Source organism: Lipotes vexillifer, unplaced genomic scaffold, assembly GCF_000442215.2.
Source record: "Lipotes vexillifer unplaced genomic scaffold, Lipotes_vexillifer_v1.1 scaffold528, whole genome shotgun sequence".
NCBI classification, from domain to species: Eukaryota; Metazoa; Chordata; class Mammalia; order Artiodactyla; family Lipotidae; genus Lipotes; species Lipotes vexillifer.
This window is the reverse complement of record NW_006794582.1, coordinates 228776-251457: the sequence shown is the minus strand read 5'-3', so window position 1 is coordinate 251457 and position 22682 is coordinate 228776. Positions and strand designations below refer to the sequence as shown.

The window sequence follows — 22682 nt, the reverse complement described above, 5'->3', positions numbered from 1 at the left end:
AAAGCAGAGGAAAAGAGAGAGAAGCTGGATCGGCTGGGGAGAGGGCAGAGGGAGAGAAGGGGAGAGAGGAAGGCAGAAAACAGTTTCATATTGTTCTTAATGTCCAATTTGTACCCAAAGTCAAAGCATTTATGAAATTCCAAACACCGGCCTGATTAATGCTATCTGGCAGCCTTCCTTGTTGTTAGATTTCTGTTAACATTAACGACCAGACCTTGCTATATAAGGTGACAAGAGGTGCTAACTATATCCCACAGAAAGGACACAAGTGAGGAGAGAGTGAGTGAACACGGAGCAAAAGTGAGAGAGAGAGAGCACGCGCGCGCGAAAGAGAGCAGGCAAGCACAAGCAAGCGAGACTCACTCCTGGAACATCTGATACATTTCCATAAAGGCCAAAGTGTTATTTAGAGCCACCCGCCCCTCAACCGCCCCCCCCTTCCTCTGGCAAGCAGCAACAGAGGGAAAAAAATGGAAGTCATAATCCACAACCTGCAACTTCTGGAATTCCTTAACTGAAAGTACAAAACAAACCAGCAGAGAAATAACTGCTTCCTTCCTCAGAGGGGGGCGATTCAGAGTTCCACGCCTCATCCTTCCTTCCTCAGGGAGCACAGACTTTTCTACTTTTTTTTTTCTCTCTCTTTTTCTTTTCTTTCCTTTTTTTTTTTTGAGAATGTACACATCTCACTCCTTCCAAAGCCTCCCAGCTGCTCCTATTTGTTTAAGTTTAACCTTAGTTGATCCACTGAAATCAAAATGGTCTGATTTGTCAATGCCAAGAGACATGTGCAGTTCTCCTGAGACAGCCCTAACATCCCAGAAACCTGACACTACTGGCTCGTGAGGCCAACTACTACTGTACACTCCCCCGACGTATCAAATACCTCTGCCCTGAGGTAGCATAAATAATTGATCAAATCAGAGTCCAATATCAGTATCACACTGGGACACCCAAGGGGCTCTCCCTGCATGAACTCAGAACCATTAGAGATTTTAACCCACATCAGCAGGGCAGATGACAACCCTGTGTCCAGTACTAGCTCACATTCCACAGCTAATATTCAACTCTACTTTCTTTGTGAGTGGAATCTATGGTATATACACCAAATGATTCCCTAGTCTGCCCCAAGCTCTCCAAACTGTTCATGAGAGCAGAGAATCTTGGAATCCAAAGAGTCAAGTTCAACTATTTTTACAGATGAGAAATCTAAGGCCCTCAGGCCTTCTGTGGTTTGTCCGGAGTGGTGGGGGAGAAGGCTCTAACCTAGGCATCTGAGCACCTGGCTCTGGTCCTGCTGTTCTCCTCTCTCGCTGTGTGGCCTTGGCAGTGATCACATCTTGCTGGGCTTCAGTATCTAAAATAAATAGGTTGGCTGCATGGTCCTTAAAAATCCCTTTTATGCTCTGATAGTGATGAGAAGCCAAGTCTCCAGCGTACTGTGATGGCACACGTCCCCCTTGGGGTGCTGCAGAGCCCCACCTGGATGTCTCTCCCGGGGCTGCCTGCAGATCACCCTCCCTCCCTCATCATGGCCTGCAGCCCCAAGGCAGTCAGGTGAGGAGGGGCACGCTTCATAACCATGACGCTTTGCTGCCCGAGCATGATGCCAGGGTCCTACAATGCTGGCTCTTCCAGGGCAGCATTTCAGGAAGGACCCCAACAACCAGCTCTCCAAATAAGCCCACTGCCCTGAGGTCTGAGCAGGGATATGGTTCCACGCACCCCTCCCTCTCAAGAACAGTTTGGTCTCCACAGTCGGCTCAGCTTTTGGCAACTCTGCAGAGGCTGCTGAGGGGGCAGCCAAGTCCACGTTATGGCTCTGATTACTTATCCACAGGAGCCCAGAAGTATGAACTTTGGCATCTCCTTCCTCTATACTTGACTGCTTCAGGACTTTCACACCCCGAATTCACACACCCCACACCCCAAAGGTCAAGTCCAGAGCACTGAACAAGCACTGAACATCCTGAATCATGTCTCCAGGGAAGAAGATGTGCTGAGTACGTAAGAGTTCCACACAGCTTCACTCAGGCCTCAGGAAGCTGTGACTTCCAGGCTATGAGCACCACGTATGACAACTGACAGCATGCAAGAAGTGCCCTGTGGGGCTACACAGTGGGACCACATGACCATCTAATGGTGGTTCGGGACAGCGGGACTTCCTGGGAGAGGTTGATGGGGAGAGTTAACCAGGGTGTGAAATTCGCCAACTCCAGGACTATATTCTGATGGCTGACTTCCTCCAGATTCTGGCCCAAGGTGCAGTGCCCCCCTGATTGCCTCTGAACTTGAAAGACAGTGCTGATAACAGGAGCACAGGCTTCTCTTCCTTTCCACCAGCTTCTAGCTCCTTATTTAACAATTCTTTTGAGGAGATGGGAGTCCAACAACAAAAGAAAAACACCAGTCCAGAACTGAGTGTGAGCCAGGCTCACACTGCCTGGGTGGACCTCGGAACCCAGGCCACAGGGAATGTTCTGACTGCTGCTGGGGGAGCCAACAATGAAGGCCCTGTCCAACAGCCATGCATTCATGCGAGTCATCAATGGAGAAAGAGGGACAGATGCCAAGAGCTCAGTACCAGACAGATGCTGGAGGAAGGAAGTGGGCAGAAAGAAGGAACTTATGGAACTTATGGAAGGAGGAAATATGTGAAGAGCAAGAATTTCTGAGGGTCATAATCCCATTAGAGAAACCACAATCCACCAGAGTAGAAGAAATCATGGAAAGGGATGCTCATGATGAGACAACTTACCCAGGCAATTCCCTAGGAAAGACACCTTGGTATTTGAAAAGCTTGTCAAGATCTAAGAACCTCAGGATCTCAACAAGCTGGTGTTCTCTTTCCCATAAAAAACTATATCCAAGGCTAAGCTAGATTTCCTGGCAAATCAATGAGTGGGAAAAGATCTACTCAATGGTCCCTTCCTTCTGTAAAGTCAGGATAATATTAGCTCTCTTAGGGACAAGGTGTTAGCAATATAATGTACTGATCAAAAGCTAGATTTCCCCCCACCCCCACCCCAAAAGCCAGATCTTGAGCAAATTACTTAATTTTTCTGTGCCTGGTATTGTCATCGATAATTTTGGCATCTTAATAGTACTTATTTCATAAGCTTGTTTTGAGAATTAAATTATATATGTGAAGCATTTAGGACCATGCCTGGCACATGCCAGCTCTCAAGAGATGGTAACAACTGTTATTATTCTCCACACAGGATCCATAACAACATATTCTGCTCACAGATGAGACCAACTACTTCTCTGTTCCTCACAGATTTGTCACAAGGATCGTCAGCGACAGTGTACGTGACAAGTACCAACATCCATTGCCTTCAACATCCTTATAACTCTCGAGAGCAGAAGGAGGGGACAGAAGGTAATACAGTGAGAATGCTGAAGTGAGAAACTGAGATAGGCTCCAGAATTGTCACTGTGACCACCCAGTCCCACAATCTGCATGTGCACAATGTCTGTCTTCAGGGGGCACCTGAAGATATAAAGATGAAGACAAGGACTTTGCTCCACGAGCTTACGAGCTATTGGAAGAGACCAGCATATAAAGAAATGACTAGAATGCAAGGCAAAGATTAATAGATGCTTTAAGAAAAGTATAAACCAAATGCACTGTGCAGTGAGCAGAAAGGAGAGTGTGATAACTTTGAACCAGGAGGCTTCTCAGAAGAGGTAGATTTTTGAGCTGGGTATTGAAGGAGAAGAAAGGCCTTGACAGGCTTAAGGAGAAGTGGAAATACTTTAGAAAAACCAGTGACAGGAACCTTGTGCCCAGGGGCTCGTGGACTCACAGGCTCGCAGAAGAGAACCCTCAGGCCCACGGTCTTCCTTCAACTGAGAATCACTATGCTCCCACCCTGGGAACTCCACAGCTTTTCCAACCCTCCTCCTATGCTGCCCGCAGCACTCCTCACAACCTGTGCTTCTAGGAGAGAAACAAAGAGGGAACAGGACATGGGGAGGGCTGTGTCCTTACTCTCCCCATACATCAAGGCCAGCTGCTCCACTGAATACTAGGACACCCCAGCATGCTAATTCCCAGTCCCTTCGACTTTCCATTTTTATTCATTCTGGGTGTGCATTTTTCTTTTACCCTGTGACCTGCTGAAGCAAGGGGTCTTCTATGCTGCATTTTAATTACTATCATGATCCATGGGGATTCTCAAGGGCTTCTGAATAATAACATTTTAACATTTACACATTTTCAGTCACCTCTGCCCATTTAAATGAGGGCTGAAAAATGCAGCTCATGTGAGGACTTGCTACGTTACATCAATCCTCAGGCTCTGAGGAGAAGGCTGGGGTACTCCAGTTTCTTGGACTGTTCTGCTTTCTTTGTTCCCTTAGGACTGGAACCTTCCAAATGCTTAGTCACTGTGGTGATCATCAGAAACTGTGTGTGTCCAGGGAACTCCCAAGTCCATGGCTGCTTTTGGAGGGTCACTGTGCTTTCCTCAGAAAGAAGGCACCGAGTATGTTATGCAGACATTTGCTGGAGATCGTGATCTGATAAGACAAATAGACTGAGAATCCTTTCTGGTCCATGACAACCAGAGAAATAGAAGAAGATCTGGACCGGGATTCAAGAGGTCCAAGTTGGAGCCCCAGCCCTGTGACTTTTCCCCTCTGGGTCTCTTTCAAAAAATGAACGGCTGGGATGCATTCTCTAGGGCTTTGAGATTTAGTACGGTTTGAATCTGTGATTAGATGACCTAAGTTCCCTTCCAGCTCTGTGACATTAAAACATGAATAGTAGCAGAGCTTCGGGGAAATGATTTAACCTCATGGTTAAACAGGCTTTGGATTTGGCCACGCTAGAGCTTAAGGGCCAGCTCTAATGCCTAACTTTTTCTTCCTCATCTATTAAAACAGGGATAAAAATAGCCTCTACTCGGAAGATTTGTCTTGAGCTATTCAATGACCTAATCAGTGTAACTGAACTCGGCACGTGGCTGGCCCATAAGACGCGTTCAGTTAATGTAAGCTGCCATCATTATCATCACTTTTCATTTACAACCATTTCCAAACTGCTCTTCAAGCTAACACTGAACAGTCTCATTTCCTTTCTCCCGACTCTACAAAGGAGACAGGGTTCTTCTAAGTGGCCCTAAGAACAAGGCAAAATAAAACTCAAATGCCAGGGAAGGTCCAGCCGTCTTGCAAGTTTGGTTCAGGGTGATGTGTAACAGCACGGTGGAGGATGCTCAGGTCAGGAACCACCTCCACCCACGGCAGCACCCACGGGCACAGCCCAGCTTTGGGACTCAGGACTGTTCTACCTGGACTTGGTCCCGATTAACTGACAGCTCCCCTATTTCCCTAAAGTCTTCCTGAAGAGTCTGTTCACTGCCTGCTGTTGGACCCCCGGCCCCTCAGACTCCCCTATTCAATATTACCAGCTCTGCCTGGATCAGTTTCCAACCGGCCATAATATTTAACCGTGCCCAATTTAATAGCACACTTGCCATCTCTGTTTCCCTTGATCTTCTGCCAGTTCCAACACTGGGTATTCACAACCATTTGCTTTCTCTTCTCCAGTTGCTGGAATGTTGAGCCCTGCTGAATACTCAAGAAACAACTGACTGAGTCCTCTACCAATGTATTTAACTCAGCTGTCTTCCAATAGCTACCAAGTATTAGGTACTAGTTCTTCTGTGCCGGACACTGTGCTAAGCATGTCCTTTTTTAATAGTCACAGCAACCGTAAGGGAAGAATTTGTAACCCTACTTTACCTGTCGAAACTGAGGCTTAAAGAGGTTAAATGGCTTCCTCAAGGCCTCCAGGCAAGAAGTGGTAGACAGGAATTCAAACGTGAGCCTGACTACCAGGCTCAGCCGTCCTTTTATTCACCTTTTGAAAACTATGACACCCCTCTAAGATCAATTTCTCGCCTCTGCCACTCTTTTCTAATCGTCATCTTTCCCATAGCACCTATACTCTTGGAGGAAAATCGCACCAATTTCCTGAGAAGGTTTAGGTCAAACTTCCTGAACTATTTTCAACATGATGTCAAAATCTAGGGATAATTTCATCTCTTCCCAATTGCCTCAGAGAAGCATCTCCCCATCTAGGATTTACCAATGGTCAATTGTCCAATCCTTTTTCTTTAGTCTTTAACCTTCTAGCTCTTTCTGTATCATTTGAAACTGTTTACCAGTTGTCCCCAGTATGCACTGTCTCCTTCCTTGGTCATGGGATTTTTTTTAGATTGGCTCACAGCCACCTAGGATACAGACTACATTTCTCATCTTTGTGGCTAGGTGCAGCCATGTGACCAAGCTCTGGCCAATGGGTTTTATAAGTGAGAGTGGTATGGGCAACTTGTGAGAGCTGTCTTTAAAGTACTCTTCTTCTCTCCTTTCCTCTGGCCTGTGCTGATAGTTTAAACTTGAACAGTCATCCTGACCTATGAGACGGCAGAAGGAGACCGGGTCCTTGACCATCATGAACTGCCATACTAGCCCTGGACTCCTTACTTCTGGACTTCTATCTTGTTTAAACCACAGTGATTTTTGGGTTTTTGGAAGTTCCGTGATGGCTTCTAAGACACTGCATTATCCTGGTTATCTTCCCATGTTTTTCCTTTATTTTCCTCTAGAAGTAAGTTCTATTCTTGACCTCTTCAATCTCTCTAGTCTTTCCCTCAGCAATTTTCTCTTACGTTATCCATCACCTCAATGTGGATGATTCATGAATCTGTATTTCTAATCCTTACATCTCTCTTGAACATCAGACCCACATTTCCAAGTGCTTATGGACTATTTTTAGCTGGATATTCTGGTACCTGAAACATCTCAAACTTTACGTGTCCAAAATTGAACTTAATGTATTTCCTCAAATGCGCCCCTCCTTCAATTTCCTATTCTGTTAGTTGCACAATATTTCCCCAATTAACCAGGCTCAAAACCTTAGAATCATCCTCATTTCATCCATATTTGGTTGTAAGATCCTATTAATGCTACATCTTCAAAACCTCTGCTATCCATATTCTCCTTCCTATCACTTTCTATTATCCCCCTAGTTTGGGCTCTAATTTCCTTCAAGAGACTCCTTGAAGTCTCTTGACTTCAGGGTATTCCTAACTCCAGTTTCTCCCAACTGCAATCTAAATTCTACAATTATACAAACAGTCAGCCCTCCATATCCATGGGTTCTGCATCTGTGGATTCAACCAATCACATATTGAAAATATTCAGAAAAAAAAATTTCCAGAAAGTTCCAAAAAGCAAAACTTGAATTTACCATGTGCCAGCAACTATCGTACTTATATAGCATTTACATTGTATTAGGTATTAGAAGTAATCTGGAGATGATTTAAAGTATCCAGGAGGATACAGGTGGGTTATATATGAAAACTGTGTCATTTTATATAAGGGACTTGAGCGTCTGAGGATTTTGGTATCTGGGGGGTGGGGGGGTGGGGGGTATCCTGGAACAAATCCCCTGAGGATACCAAGTGACGACTGTACTTAAAGTGTGGCTTCTATCCTGTCACCTCATTCAAAAAGCTTCAACAATACTTCATGGTCTTTGGAATAAAGACTGCCATTTGAGATCCAGTATTCTATGACTAGTGCTCTGTTCGAGCCAAACTGGATGATTTTCCATTCTCCAAACATGCTATCGTCTCCTGTCATCTTACCGTTATTTATGCCACTCCCTCTGTCTGGAAGGCCCTCTCCTTCCTCCTTATTTCTGCCGATCAAGTACAATTCTCTGTTTTTGCGTTCAGCTCAAATGTACTTCTTTCATGAAGCCATCCCTGATCTCTTACACTGACATAATTTATTCCTCTTTGAACTCTGAAATTACATTTATACCACTTTACATGAATTTAACATATTCTGCCCTTTTATGATTATTTTACATATGTCTCATGTATACATATTGTATATAATGGCTGTCGATACATTCGGTGAAAGAAAATATAGATGCATAGCTGACAAAGTTCTAACTTGTTCCATAATGGAAAGAAAAGTAAACTATTCCAACTCAGAAATATAAATTGGTAAGAGCAAGACAGTTATATAGTGGGGCTCCTCTAATGCAAGGGGTGAGAGAAGAGGAAGCTGCTGAAGATGAGGCTTAATTGTTAAATTCTCTCATTTACATTTTTTGCCTTTGGGAAAAGCACCCAAATTTACACCTTGGAATCTACTAAGAATATCTAGCCTGGACTTCCCAGCAAAGATGGTGGACTGAATACAGGTACTTATTTAAATCTTCTTCCCAAAGTCTTACTAAACTAATAGTAAAAGTGGGCCTCCTACTAAAAGATGTGCAAATGAAAGCACCCCCAAGAAAACTCAATCCCAAGCTGCCAAAGGGAAAAGCCAAAATTCACACTATAGAATTCCCCAAAGGCTCAGAAACTGGCAGCCCTTTGGATGTGGGAGTAGAGGGAGAAGCTAAAATAACATTTTCCTCCCCTCCAAGAAGACTGAGGTCTTCATACTCGTGCACAATCTTCACGTGGACCTAAATGCACAGCTCTCAGGAATATTGATTTAACTGCATCTTAAAACCTCTGAAGTGTAGCTGTGTGCCAAAGAGTCCACACGTATCACTGTCTTCAGATAATCATGCATCACTGTCCGAAGTTAAGTAACCACTTCACCTGGACCTAAGCACCATTAGTGGATGCTGCAGAAAGGCACCACAGAGAACAATGACCTTTAGAGCTCCTGGCTACTTTCCTATTTTCTAGCAAACCTGTAAAGTTGTCCACTGTTTCTCTGGGCAGTAGCAGGCCCCCAGTGTCCAGTGGGCAAAGAGTTAAACACTACAGAGAAATAAGTGATACACAAAACATTGCTCTGCTATGCTAGTCCTGTATAAAGATTTCAGAAGACTTTTTCTACATTGGAAACAATTGAAATAACAGAGGAATATCTAGTCGGATAAAAATGTCATAAAACCATCTGGGCCTAGTGCCTTTGTGGGGGAGGGGAGATGGGCTTTCTACTTCATGGATCTATTAAAGCTTTCTCTTTCTGGGAAGATTTTTCACTGTAGAGGTTTGTCCTGCATGGCACAAGATGCTGAGGATTCCTGGTCATGGGCACTGAATGCCAGTAGTAACCCCTCCTCAACTAGTCATTGTGATGGACCAATAACTCACCCAGACAATTCATCCCAGGAGGATGGTAGCAACTTCTAACTAACCAAATAAAAAAAATTATTCTTACAAATTCTTTCTATTTATTTTTAAAATCTCTGCATTTATGGTTACATATTTCTTATATTATTCCTACATGTTGTATTTCCCTTTTCTTGATCAGAAATGTCGAGATATTTTAAAAAACAGACAAGTTTTCGTTGCAATATTCAAGTCTATTGCTTTTTTCGTTTTTTAATTTCATTCTTTGTTTTCCTTTTTTTCTTTCTGTGTTTAACTGAGGTGTACATGCATACCATAAAGTAGGTGATGTGTACTATCTGCTTTTATCTTTATTAATTCCTCTCTGATACTTTCTTTTGGTTAAGTTTCAGTCTTTCTTATTTTTTAACAAATGAATTTAAGGATAAAAACTTTCCTCTGAGTGCCACTTTGGTCAAATATTATCGGTATTTATACAAAGTATTTCTACTACCATTAGTTTCTAAGTAGAAAAATGGAAAGGAAAAAGATAGGCAACTCATAGACTAAATATATAATACTAATCAACAAGATAAGGTGCTCAATTTCACTAGATCAGGCAAATGCCAAATTCTAAAGTCACTTTTTTTGCTTACCATGGTGAAGAGCATTAAAAAGTGATAATATTCCATGTTAGTAAAGGTATAGGGAAAAGAGCATGCTCGTTCACCATTAAGGAAGGGCCATGTGGCTCCACCAATTAGATCTTAGACATGTACCTACACTTTGACCTGCTAATTCTACTTTCTATCAATGTCTTTTAGAGAAATGCTCGTATAAGCATGTAAGAATGTCTGTATGGAATGTCCACAGCCGCATAAATTATAACAGAAATAATACTGAAGACAACTTAAACATACATCAGCTAGAGAATAGAAAAATGAGTTATGGGATATTTAACAAAAATTTTAAAAGAATAAGGTAGATTTTAGGACTGTGACAAAACTGTATTTATGATCTATGAACAAGGTAAGTTGTAAAAAAAAAAAGTTTGCAAAACCGTTTGTAAAATTTGATCCTATTTTAGGTTAAAAACAAACAAAATCTCACATGGTCACTTTTATATTAAGATAGCAAAGGGCCTGAAGCATACAGCATACTTTCAAACTATGGCCACCAATGGCAACTGTGAGTAGCAGAGAATCTGAGCATTTTGTGTATATTCACTTTTCTATTATTTGAAATTTTTCTTTCCAGTGAGCTAAAATGAATGTAACTTTAAAATGTAATTTTAAAAAAATCTCCTATCCCAGCCCTCACATTGTAGTTTCCTCAATTGTAAGGGAGGAGCTGAAAGCTCTGGTAGTCTCATTAACATGGCCTTTTTGAAAACTGATGAATTAATTCATAAAAGCTGCCTAAGATAATGACATTAGTGGAAAAGCAGGCAAAATTTAATATGTACTAACATGCGACATCATCTGCTGACTTGCCTCACTTTTACCAATCCTAACAGGCATTTATTTCTTCCAGGCTACTGAGAAATTGGCAGAGCCTATTTTCATATTTAATGTCTCAACTCCTTTGTCTGAAAGCTCTTTGAGTGATCTAAGCAGCTAGCCTGGAGGCAGGCACACCTCCCATGCTGTGGTTCAATTAAATCTGTTTCCCCTACAGCCCACTCTCAACAGTTAGCCCAACGCTGCAGAGCTGGAAGAAACCAAAGCAAAGGAGGATGAGATGTGAGGTCAGAAATCCTCCTTGGTAGTTCTCGCCTTAACCTGGAGATTTCTTAACCTGAGGATAGAAGGGCACTTGGCCCCATTTATGAAGTTCATCTGGGAAAGTTTCCCCTTTCATTCCTCTGAAAGGCTGAGCCAGCTATCTTGTAGGGGTTCCAGATCAAGCCTTTGAAAGAAAGAATTAGAATCTCACTCCTCCACGATACTAAAGATTCTTCCCTCACTAAGAACCACTTTCAAACAGAGCATTAAATTAACTGAGAACTTGTTCTTCAAGGGTTAATTTCAGTATGATTTATTACTAAACAACTAGAGTAGGCATCAATGCTCCGCTCCACTCTCTTTAAAGCTTTAACTAAAAATCCACCAACATGAGTGGAAGACTTAATACAGTTAAGATATCAGTTCTTCCCAAACTGCTATAGAGACTCAACACAAAATTCCAAGAAAAACCCCAGCAGGACTTTTTGTAGAAATCAATAAGCTGATTCTAAAATTTTGTCTGGAAAGATAAAAGAACTAGAATACCTAAAACAATTCTGAAAAAGAGTATAGCAAAGGCAATTCCATGGAGAAAGGACAGTCTTTCCAACAAATAGTGCTAAAACAATTGGACATTCATGTGCAAAAAAATATATCGCTACCCATACCACACACCACATAAAAAAATTAACTCAAAATGAATCATAGATCTAAATGTATACCTAAAGCTATAAAATTTGTAGAAAAAATATAGGAAAAAATATTCGTGACCTTATCTATGAAAAAAAAGGATTAATCGAGCTTCATCAAAATTAAGAAACTCTGCTCTTCAAAAGACACTGTTAAGGGAATAAACAGACAAATCACAGACTAGGGGAAAATAATATATCTGATAAAGAACTTATATCCAAAATATATAAAGAATCTTTACAACTCAATAATAATAAACAACCCAATTTTTTTGATGAGCAAAAGATCTTGAAATGGCAACTTCATTAGATACAAGGATGGCAAAGAATCACATTAACAGACGCTCCACATCATTAGTCGTTAGGGAAATGCAAATTAAATCCAGAACGAAATATCACTACACACCTATTAGAATGGCTAAAATTTTAAAATACTGACAATATTAAGTGCTGGGGAACACACACAGCAATTGTAATCCTGACGGGAATGCAAAATGGTAGAACCATTCTGGAAAATGGTTTCACAGTTTCTTATAAAGTTAAGCATGTATTTATATAGGACCCAGCAATTTCATTTCTTGCATTTACCCAAGAGAAATGAAACCTATGTTCACAGAAAAACCTGTATGTAAATGTTTATAGTAGCTTTATTTGCAATTGCCAAAAACTGTAAATGGCCCACATGGCCCTCAACTAGAGAATGGATAAACTGTGGTATGTCCATACAATGGAATACTACTCAGAAATGAAAAGGAACAAATACAAATTACTAATACATGCAACAAGTATGAGTCTCAAATGAATTATGCTAAGTGAAAGGGACCAGACTCAAAAGGGTACTGGAATATTGTGATTCATAGGAAATATATATATATATATTTGGCCATTCGGATGACCAAAATATATTTCTCAGATACACCTGGTCTTCATCCATAGTTCCTGGCTTACAGTTCCCAAAACCCAAGGAATTTTCTGATTGATAAGCTGTTAATGAAGGTGACTTTTGGTTAGTTGGTTGGTTGGTTGGTTGGTTTTTGGCTGTGCTGTGCAGCTTGTGGGATCTTGGTTCCCCAACCAGGGACTGAACCCAGGCCACGGCAGTGAAAGTCCTAACCACTGGACAGCCAGGGAATTCCCTGAAGGTGACTTTTGGATACCACCCCAAGGTGGGGGCTGGTTGCCAGGAGAACCAATCATGTGATTAGAGGGTTGGAACTTTCGGTCCCATCCCCTGATATCCCAGGGGAGGGAGAGGGGGTTTGAGGTTGAATCAATGCCATTGGCAGATGATTTAGTCAATCATGACTGTACAATGAAGCCTCCATAAAAACCAAAAAAGACAGCTTTTTGGTCCCTTTTTTTCCCCAAGGGCTTCCACATGGGGGAAACCAGAAAACTTTTGCATGCTACCATGCCAGGCCCCAAGCTCCAGGAGTACAGAAGCTCTGTTCGGGACCTCGCCCTATGTATCTCTACATGTGGCTGTTGATTTGTATCCTTTAATATCCTTTTATAATAAATCGGTAATCTAGTGAGTAAATGGGTTTTCCTGAGTTCTGTGAGGCATTCTAGCAAATCAATTGAACCTGAGAAGAGGGTCGTGGGAACCTCTGATTTATAGCTAGTCAGAAAATAATATATCTGATAAAGAACTTATATCCAGGTTCAAGTCCAGGTAACAACCTGGACTTGCAACTGGCATCCTGAGTTGGAGGGAGTCACTGGAGCCTCCAATTTGTAGCCAGTTGGTCAGAAGCACAGATGTTAACCTGGGCTTGTGATCAGCATCTGAAGTGGAGGGCGGTCTTGTGGGACTAAGCCCTTTACCTGTGGAATCTGATTCTATCCCCAGGTAGATAGTGTCAGAATTAAGTTGAATTCTCATATACCCCACTGACATACACACACACACACACACACACACACACACACACACACACACACACACACACACACACACACACACACACACTGGAACTGGGTCTGGGAACCCTTTTCAGGTACGTACTGTATGATTCCATTTATACGACATTCTGGAAAAGGCAAAATCATTGTGACAGACATTGGCGCAGTGACTGCCCAGGGTAAGGGAGGGGGGCAGGACTGACAACAAAGGTACACAGGAGAATCTTTTGGTGATGAAACTGTTCTGTATCTTGATTGTGGTGGCAGTCAAACGATTGTATGTGCCAAAACTCACAGAATTGTACACAAAAAGGGTGAATTTTACTGTTTCTAAATCATAACTTTTTTTAAAAGCTCCAAATGGAAACCATTAAAACAAATCAAAACAACTACCATGAAAATAACCACAAAATTTCTGCATTTAAGGAGGAGAAACCTTTTATACAGGACCATTAAAAATAAGGTCTGCAGTGTCAGACACATCTGCACACGTTCTCTTAGCCACTCCTACCCTGACAGGCCTCGCAAAGGGTACTTCAAAAGACACCACTGCATCCCCCAGTCTTACCTGAACCATGGGCTGTCACAGGACTGAAGGAAGCAGTAATAATACCCCGTGAAGGACCTGGGACCTGCAAGCGATAGAGAGCTGCGAGAGGCCGCAGGAGTTCCTTCAAACTGCAAGGGGAATTGCACTGCCCCTTCTTGTTCTTCCTTAGGAGACAGAGGTTGTCCCAAATACTCCAGCGGTGCACACTCACCCCTGTCGGGACCACGTTTACCCCGCCTGGCTGGTTCTCAGTCCTGCAGCCCTCACCCCTCGCGGAGGAAACTGAATTTTGCAGAGGCAATGAAAGTAGGCCAAGACGACAGAGCACTCCAGTTACCGGGTGGCAGCCAATCACGGGCCCCTCCCCAGAAGTGTCTCAGTCTGAGGTCAGGACTCAAAGCAGAGTCTGTGCCGGCAGCCTGAACCCAAGGGGAATGACTTGTTGGGCTTGTTTTTCCACCACATTAACTTGAGGGTTTGTGATTTGAGACCCCAAATCAATCTCTGCCACAATGCTGGCAGCCTCCCCTCCCACGGTGCTCACCTAGTCTGACCCGACCTTTTCCTTGCTTCGCACGCTGAAAGGTGACAAGACCACTCCAGCCCAAGGTATTGAAAGTGAAAGGCCATAATACACCCACTGCCCAGACTGCCCTGAAACCCAACTTCCCCAGCCCAAGGAACACCATCATCTCCTTCCGCCCAGGATCACAAACTTTAAAAATCCTTTCAGGACTTCCCTGGTGGCACAGTGGTTAAGAATCCACCTGCTAATGCAAGGGACCCGGGTTCCAGCCCTGGTCTGGGAAGATCCCACGTGCCGTGGAGCAACCAAGCCCATGTGCCACAACTACTGAGCCTGTGCTCCAGAGACCATGAGCCACAACTACTGAAGCCCACGTGCCTAGAGCCCGTGCTCCGCAACGAGAAGCCACTGCAATGAGAAGCCTGTGTGCAGCAACGAAGACCCAATGCAGCCATAAATAAATAAATAAGTCAATTTAAAAAAAAAATCCTTTCAGAGTTGTTTCTGCCAGGAGCAGGGGTGGGGGCTCTACCTTTTGTCTTTCCGTCCACGGATGCCAGCTTCTTTGTCTCTGCTGTCAGCAGTAGCTCATAAGGATGCTCGTCCTCCTCCCTGGCTGCGCTCCCCTGAATCCAGGGTCTCACGGTCAAGACCTAAGAGAAACAAACAGCACGGTACTTCTCAGGTGGGGGGCTAAAACCCAGACAGGTTATGTCAAACAAATTTGAGATTACTGGCTCCTTTTTCATCAGAGGGGAAGAGAAGGTAAATACGTCAAGTGTCACAGGGAATCAAAATGCTTTCCTGGCTACACACCTGGACCTCAAATCTCAATGGCCTTGGATTAAAATATTCCCCTTTCCTTCCCTCATTTCATCCTTCAAAATGCCATAAAATCCAAGATTCTCCCCTCCCCTGCCTCTTCCCTCTTCAGTGTTCTGCAGGATCTCTTTTCTGTGAGTAACACCTCCCAAGCGGTTTTTAGCCACCATGCATCATAAGGCCTTCTTTCTTCATGCTTCTTTCCTAATATGCTCACACAGTACCCCAAGGCTGGGATCCTTCCCCTCTTCTCAAGAGGGAATCAGCATGACTTCTGACTGACCCTGACTGACTGATATTTACTAGGAACAAAGCATTCTGTAAATCCTTCTCTATTTTTGTAAGCCCTTCCTCATAGGCCCTCTGGGTTATAGATGAGGATTTCCCCAAAGCTGGCTTCCTACCACACCTATGAAAATGCAATTTTAAATCAATTCCACCAATCTCTGTTCTGAAAAGAGGCAAGTGGATGGGTAGTAGGAATTTCAGTGGAGAAAAAGCAGCTCTGTCTCCTGAGAAATCCCTAATCCAGGCAGCCAAGTGTCTGTGATGAAATGACTGACCGGAGCTGGCCCCTACACCTGCCAACTGGCTTGAGTCAGCTGGGGGCCTGGTGGCCACAGCCAGTCACGGTACCAGAGAAGCCAGGCATCTCGAACCAAGCCAGAAACACCACGATCAGTGCTACAGTCACACTGAGAGAGAGAATGGAGATACCTGCTTTAGAGGATAATTCTAGCTCATCTCTCCTAAGAAGCCAATGTGTTTCACAGGCAAATTAAGAATAATCATAGACTGGCAATTAGGAAAGCCAATCAAAGCACAAAATCTCTTCTTGAGCAGTTTGGCTAGAACAAGTAATATATTATGAACGAGGGGGTGAGCGGGATTCACAAGTCCACCTAACAAACAACGGGACCCTACAAGTGTGGCCTGAAACCTCCTCCTTCACTGATGTGTCCCACGGCCCACCGGAAACAAAGCAGGTTTGTGATTCAGTAGGATCTTGGTTCTTGGAGGCATAGCTCACAGTGTTACAGCCTAATGAGACAACACAGATTCTAGCAGCCTCAGACTCAGTGAGAGACTGCAGCTCCTGTTTTGTTAACAAGGCTGCCACTCCAAAGGCAGGATGGTGGTCTCTCCAAAATTCTGCTAAGCACAGCAGGAACCTCCACTGACTGAGAGCCACCTGGAAGCTAAAAGCTATTTCATTACAATGAGCTACTTGCCTGTATTACTTATTCCTTTTGCTTCTTCACAGGAACACAATTAAGGGAACAAAGAGGGACCATTAAGCAGTTCAGACAGTGTCAACTTAATACCACAGGCTTTACTGGCAGGAATTTGTGTTCTGCAAGTTTACACACCCAGAGCCATCACTTAGGCAGAGCCCTGGAAATCTGATTCTGTGAGTGTTCTGCGCACAGCAAGAGCTCTCACATAGCCCCAGGCAGACTTCTCTGAGAGGTATCTGACAGCCTGGGTGCCCGGCCTATAATACCCTTTCTTCCCAAGCAGGACGGGTCTGATGACTTCCATCTGGAAAATCAGACCCACTGGACCTGTTTGCTGCGTGCCTGGCTCTTGTGCACAAGTGGAAGCAGGGAACCAGCAAACGGCAGAGCTGGAAGGGACCTGAACCATCACAGTCACAGCTAGAGAGTACCTGGTTCCAGCTCGTTCCTTTTGCAGGTGACAAAACCCGGTTACCAGAGAGGTCTAGGGACCTGGTTACACAGAGAGGTCCCAGCAGAGCCAGGGCCATAAAATTCACTCCCCTTGATTCTGGATCAAGCTGGCCTCATTTTTTTTCTGGAAAGTGTGGTTTCTCCACCCAATTCAGAATCCTCTCCCTCCTTCAGATGTCTAATGAGTGTCCCCTGCTCATACCCACACAACTCGTAGGGTGATCTTTTCCTCTTGGTCCTGGCCTCTGTCAGCTATGGGATTAAAATCTCACAAAAAAAGCAATAAACTGCTTTTCTTCAAGTCTTCCTAGCTCCCACTCAAGAAGCCCTGTGTCATAGTGAATATGGCAATAACTGATTCGCAACAGAAAGGATTCTGCTCTTTACTAAATTACTCCTTAATCTTTTCCCCCTTTCTTCCAGGGCTTGCAATAAATCAAAACCAAAAAAAAAAAAAGCAACATTTTTGCTGCAGAGAAAAGCAACTACCAGTTACCACCCAACTGTGACCAATGGAATGGCCAGCTGGGGTGTGGGCAGCTTTCTGGGAAGAGATACCACAGCAGCTGCAACTTCCCATGAACATTTAGCACATCTGAGCATAGAGAAGGCACCGGTCAGTCCGATGCAGTTGGCAGCCCCTTTGGTGGGGCGAAAACAGCTAACTAGCTTGTGTGTGTGCACACGCATATGTGAATATGTTTAATTTTTTTTAAGACAGTTTCATGATCTGGTCATTACTCTGATCAGCTCTCCTGGAGCCAGTATACTCAGCTTCTCTTAAAGGCTTTCAAGGGCCATCTGACAATGACAAGCCTCAAGAACAGTAAACGAACACTGGGTCAGATTGCTCGCCTGCTAGGATATGAATGAAGTTTAGGGTATTAAAGCTTTGAGAGTATAAGAAATGAAGATGGTGAAGAATACAGTCCAAAAAAAAAAGTCTATTTCTGGAGAAGACTTATCCACTCAGACTATAGCAAACAGAATCTGTCTTGACCATTAAAAGGATAATAACCCAGAGCACATCACCTCTATATTTATGTACTTATAATCATCACTTAGGAAGCAAAGCCAGGGCTCTCAGGGTCTTCCAAATACTGACTATGGTTGTCCAACTGATCCAGGATTCCAGGCTATTCGGAGGCGAGTCCTAGAAGATGTAGCTCAGACACAGTCTCCAATCCAGGAGAGTAATAGGGATATTTCTCCCCCTACTTTTTTTTTTTTTTTTGCGGTACTCTCACTGTTGTGGCCTCTCCCGTTGCGGAGCACAGTCTCCGGACGCACAGGCTCAGCGGCCATGGCTGACGGGCCCAGCCACTCCGCGGCATGTGGGATCCTCCCGGACCAGGGCACGACCCCGTGTCCCCTGCATCAGCAGGCGGACTCTCAACCACTGCGCCACCAGGGAAGCCCTCCCCCTACTTTTTGATACAGTATTATTGCCAAACTGTATGCCCTAGAAAGTCCTGGGAGAAAAGAAAGTGCTGGTTATCCAATAGTTCTTTAGGAGCCTTGCCCTTATCCTTGGGCACCAGAAAATTTAATGCAAGTCCTTGTTAAAGGGGTGGTATAGGGCATTTACACAGACCCAGCCCCAACTGAATACGCTCTATATTACTAGGTTTCTCCTTATAAAAAGGGAGTAATAAAGCAAACCTCTATATAAAAACGTGTAGGGGTTTACTACATGCGCTTGTATCTGCTGGCAATGTATTATTACCCTAGAGCCTGTAATTCTAGAGACCCCTTAGTTGAGTCATGATAGTAAGTATTTTGTAATTAAGGGATAGAAAGAAATAAGGACAGAATTTGTACCTAGCACAGAAATCATCCCTATCTCCAACACTGACTTTACATTCTAAAAAGGGCTTCCTTGTATTTATACATTTTGTCAAACTGATATCATCCTTCTGGTTGCATATGTTCATATTAAATAAAAGAACCTGTCTCACTGGATGGTCCATGGTAGTAAAAAAAACTTAACTCTGACTTCTGTGGACAAAGTAATGAGACTTAACTGACTAGTTTATGTTAGCTGGTTTTTAAGTTAAAGAACAAGAGGGCATTGAATGAGCTACAAAAAACTATTGAAATTATATAATATTTTGAATAAACACTCAATAAATATATTCTCTGAATGGCAGGAAGTGTTAAAGGGGCATTGTGAAGATGAAAGATTAAGGAAAACATGATTTTCTTCATATACCTAAGTGAGAAGCTTGAACTATTTGCCCCAGGATAACATTTCTTTTTTGAAAAGGTGAACTATTCTTTTCAAATTACCTCCTTTGATTTCCCCTGCCCCCATGACTCTTATTTCTCTTCTAGTTGAGTTTTCATGACATTTTCCATGTCTGTCCTGGTGCAGATTCTTCATATGAAATGAAGAGGGAAAATGCAAAAACAGAAATAAGGCCTTTTGGGTCACAAGCATCAAAGCTTGCTAATTTGACCCAGTCTAGAGAACAGTGATTAGGGGGATACTCCACACTTTGTATCAAAAGACAACACAGGTACAAGAGCCAAAAGTGAGACTGTTTAGCCTAATGGAGCCAGGAGAATGTGCATGTTTGGCTTCCCATGTGGCACAGCTGATTGATAATTGGTCCATCTGCTAGAGAACCTAGTAAAATTCCTTGCTTAGTACTTCTGAGTGAGTTTGAAAGGTCCTATTTTGGATTACTGATATACACAATGCAAATTTACTAATCCAAAGAGGTGATAAAAAAAAATGACAAAGCAAAGTCTTCTTTAAGCACGCATTTGATGCACTTTCCAAAAAATCATATTTCAGTGATGGGAGTAAACCTTCAACCCTCTACCTCAGGAGCTGTCAAGGGAAAATACTTCTTATCTATGCGGTCTTCCTCCTCTTCATCGGGTGGTGGTTTTGCTGGAGGCGGAGGACGTTCCCTCTGTAGAAGAGAAAAAATAAGTATTTTACTATGTCTTTTTTCAAGAATTTAACTCTTTGGTTTACTCTTATCTCAGTCTTTGGAAATAAAAAAGAATAATGTAAAGAATTCCCCTGAAAGACTAAACTCAAGGTTTAGTATCTGAACAAGATGGAGAACCCTGCACACATACACAATTCAATTAGCATTGCTCTTTGTTTTTTGATGTTTGTAGCAGAGACTATAAACACCTCTGTCATATCCTTGACCACAGTGAGAAATATCAGCACTGAAAACACACAACTACCTCATCAGAAAATGTCCTTCATGATACTGATACACAAACTCGAGTATAGGAAAACCAGTGGCTCAACTTCCAATCTACTCTAAAAAGAGGAAACACTAAATCAAAAGAATCAACTTGTCAGAGTTCTAACAAACCAAAATTATTAGGGAAGTAATGAGGAAAGCAATCAAGGACAAAAACATCAACTCCTGCTCAAACTTGAATGTTATTCAAACCTCAGAACTGTCTCTTATCCTTGGTCACCTCCTTCAATGATTACTATTCTGTATCATTAGCATATGAAAACCCTATTTCATCTCAGCCCATTTAAAAAAGGACTATTTGTCAGTTATCTGCCTTTGCAGGGGTTGGCAAGCTTTTTCTTAAAGGGCTACACAGTAAATATTTTAGGGTTTGCAGTAAACTCTGCCACTGGGGCACAAAAGTAGCCACAGAAAATATGTGAATGACTGGGCATGGCTATGTTCCAAATACAACTTTATTCACAAAAACAGGCAGCTGTCTGTGGGCCTTGGTTCACCAACCCCCTGCCCTAGAGCAAGAAACTCACTGAAGACGGGATTATCTAGATCATGGGTAGACAGTTTCAGGAATACACAGAATGATCTTTGGTGAAAGAAGGCTGCAGAGAGTTTTGCCACTGTCCCTGCTGTACTTTTAGCATCTTTATATCCCACAGTCTTATTTATGCCTGAGGGTCAATGTTCCTACAGGGAAGGGGGTGGGAACCTGAAACAGGAGTTGACCTGCCAGCTCCTTCCCCGGCTTGCAGGTTAGTCCACTGTGTTGCTAGAACGAGAGTATTTATACACGTCGGTGTGGAGGTGAGTGTTGAATTATGTGACAACCTCAGAGAAACCTGCAAGGAAAGACACTTCTCATGTATTAGGAGCCACCGGGTTAGTTAGCACTTGGCATCCATGATCTCTCTGTTAAACACGCTTTACTGCTTGGTATTATATCTTGATAAATTGGTCATTCCCATATCCCCTGTCACAGGATGGATGCCCAATGGCAACGACTCCAAAACAAGTGCATATGGTCAAGCCGAACAAAGCTTTTTAGGTCAGATTTCCCACTAAGTCTACTTTCCCCACCCTTCTTTGCTCCAGAAGCATAGGAACAAGCCTGGTCCAGGGCCACCTTGTAAGAAGGGGAACAGCAGACGGAGCAGGCCCATAATCTCACCACTTATCCAACTGCGGGACACAAAGAGCTGAGAAAAACCAAAATGAAACGTAACAACAACAAAAATGACTCATCCTAGAAGCCTTCCCAAGGCTAAAGGAGCCTAGAAAGAACAATATGAAAGGCTCTTGTGGAAGAGGTAATCACCAGGGACCCTGGAAGGAAAGAGAAGCATGGGTCTTTCACGGTCTTTTCTACCGTGAAAACTATGGCCCAGGGACCTGGAACTATGAAGCTGATTTACAGATACCATCCGCTGTGTTTACCAGACGTAGAACAGTCCCTTGGCCACAGTTAATTACCAAGGACCAGGAAGGCAGCACGGCAACAACATACTCAAGTAAAACTCGCAAAGCATGCACCCCAAGATGTATCAGTTTCTACTTAGCAGGACCATAGGAGGCTAGATCACTACAGTGGGATGAACAAAAAACCTGTGTAAATCAGTGGCTAAGCCTCACAGGAACTTGCTCCTTCAAAGCTTACTTCAGGAATCCCGTGTTCTTCTGGCAAAGCCTCCAGCTCCCTCTAATGGGCATCACCTGTAAGTGCCACTGAAAGCAACTCCTTCCTCCACAGGTTGGATTTCCCTAATTCATTTGTACCTAACAGTGAAAGAAGTGGAAACAAACAAACAATAAAACCCAAAAAAAACCCTAGCTCTGTCTGCAGAAGCACTGTGTGAGCGGTGCTCGGCACGTGCACTTGCTTTCACCACCGACAAGGAGTTTCATCACAGTCCTCGATAACACCCGCTCTGGGGGTTCTACCACAAGACTGGTGGGCCTTTCCAAAATCCATACTGAAATGCTGGGACTATCCCAGGGCAGGGCAAGGAGCCGATCAAAAAAGAACACCAAAAACAGCAGGCCATTCCCAGGGTATTAACGAAAAGCCTGAGGATCACCAGGCAGCCAAAGGATCATCAAAATGGTCATAAGCCAGATTTGCACCAAAAGGGAAGGGCCAGCCTCTCCAACAGGAAGAAGTAATATACACCTGAAAATATGCCTCAAGGTGGGACTATCATTGGGATCCTGTTAGAGCAATGCCTGTTTATTAAAAGTGCAATGCTCAAAACCTCAACAGTGCAGGAAGGAAGGGCCATGGGACCACTGATTCAGGCTTAGGCTCACAGTAAAACCCTGGGAGAGAAAATGGGGGTAAGGAGTCTGAAGAACAATGTATAAGGCTAGAAGTAGAAGCAAGTGCTAGAGCGACTTCCCTGGTGACACAGTGGTTAAGAATCCACCTGCCAGTGCAGGAGACACAGGTTTGAGCC

General features: G+C 43.4%; 1 protein-coding gene across 1 annotated transcript in view; it reads right to left on the bottom strand.

Annotated features, from left to right (window-relative positions):
* The window catches only part of ANKS1A (ankyrin repeat and sterile alpha motif domain containing 1A), a 188818-nt gene that overhangs the window by 72898 nt on the left and 93238 nt on the right, over positions 1–22682 (bottom strand). The window contains exon 10 of the mRNA XM_007467237.1: positions 15025–15145. Within this exon, the coding sequence (XP_007467299.1) occupies positions 15025–15145 (121 nt within the window). The remainder of the gene's footprint in view (positions 1–15024; positions 15146–22682) is intronic.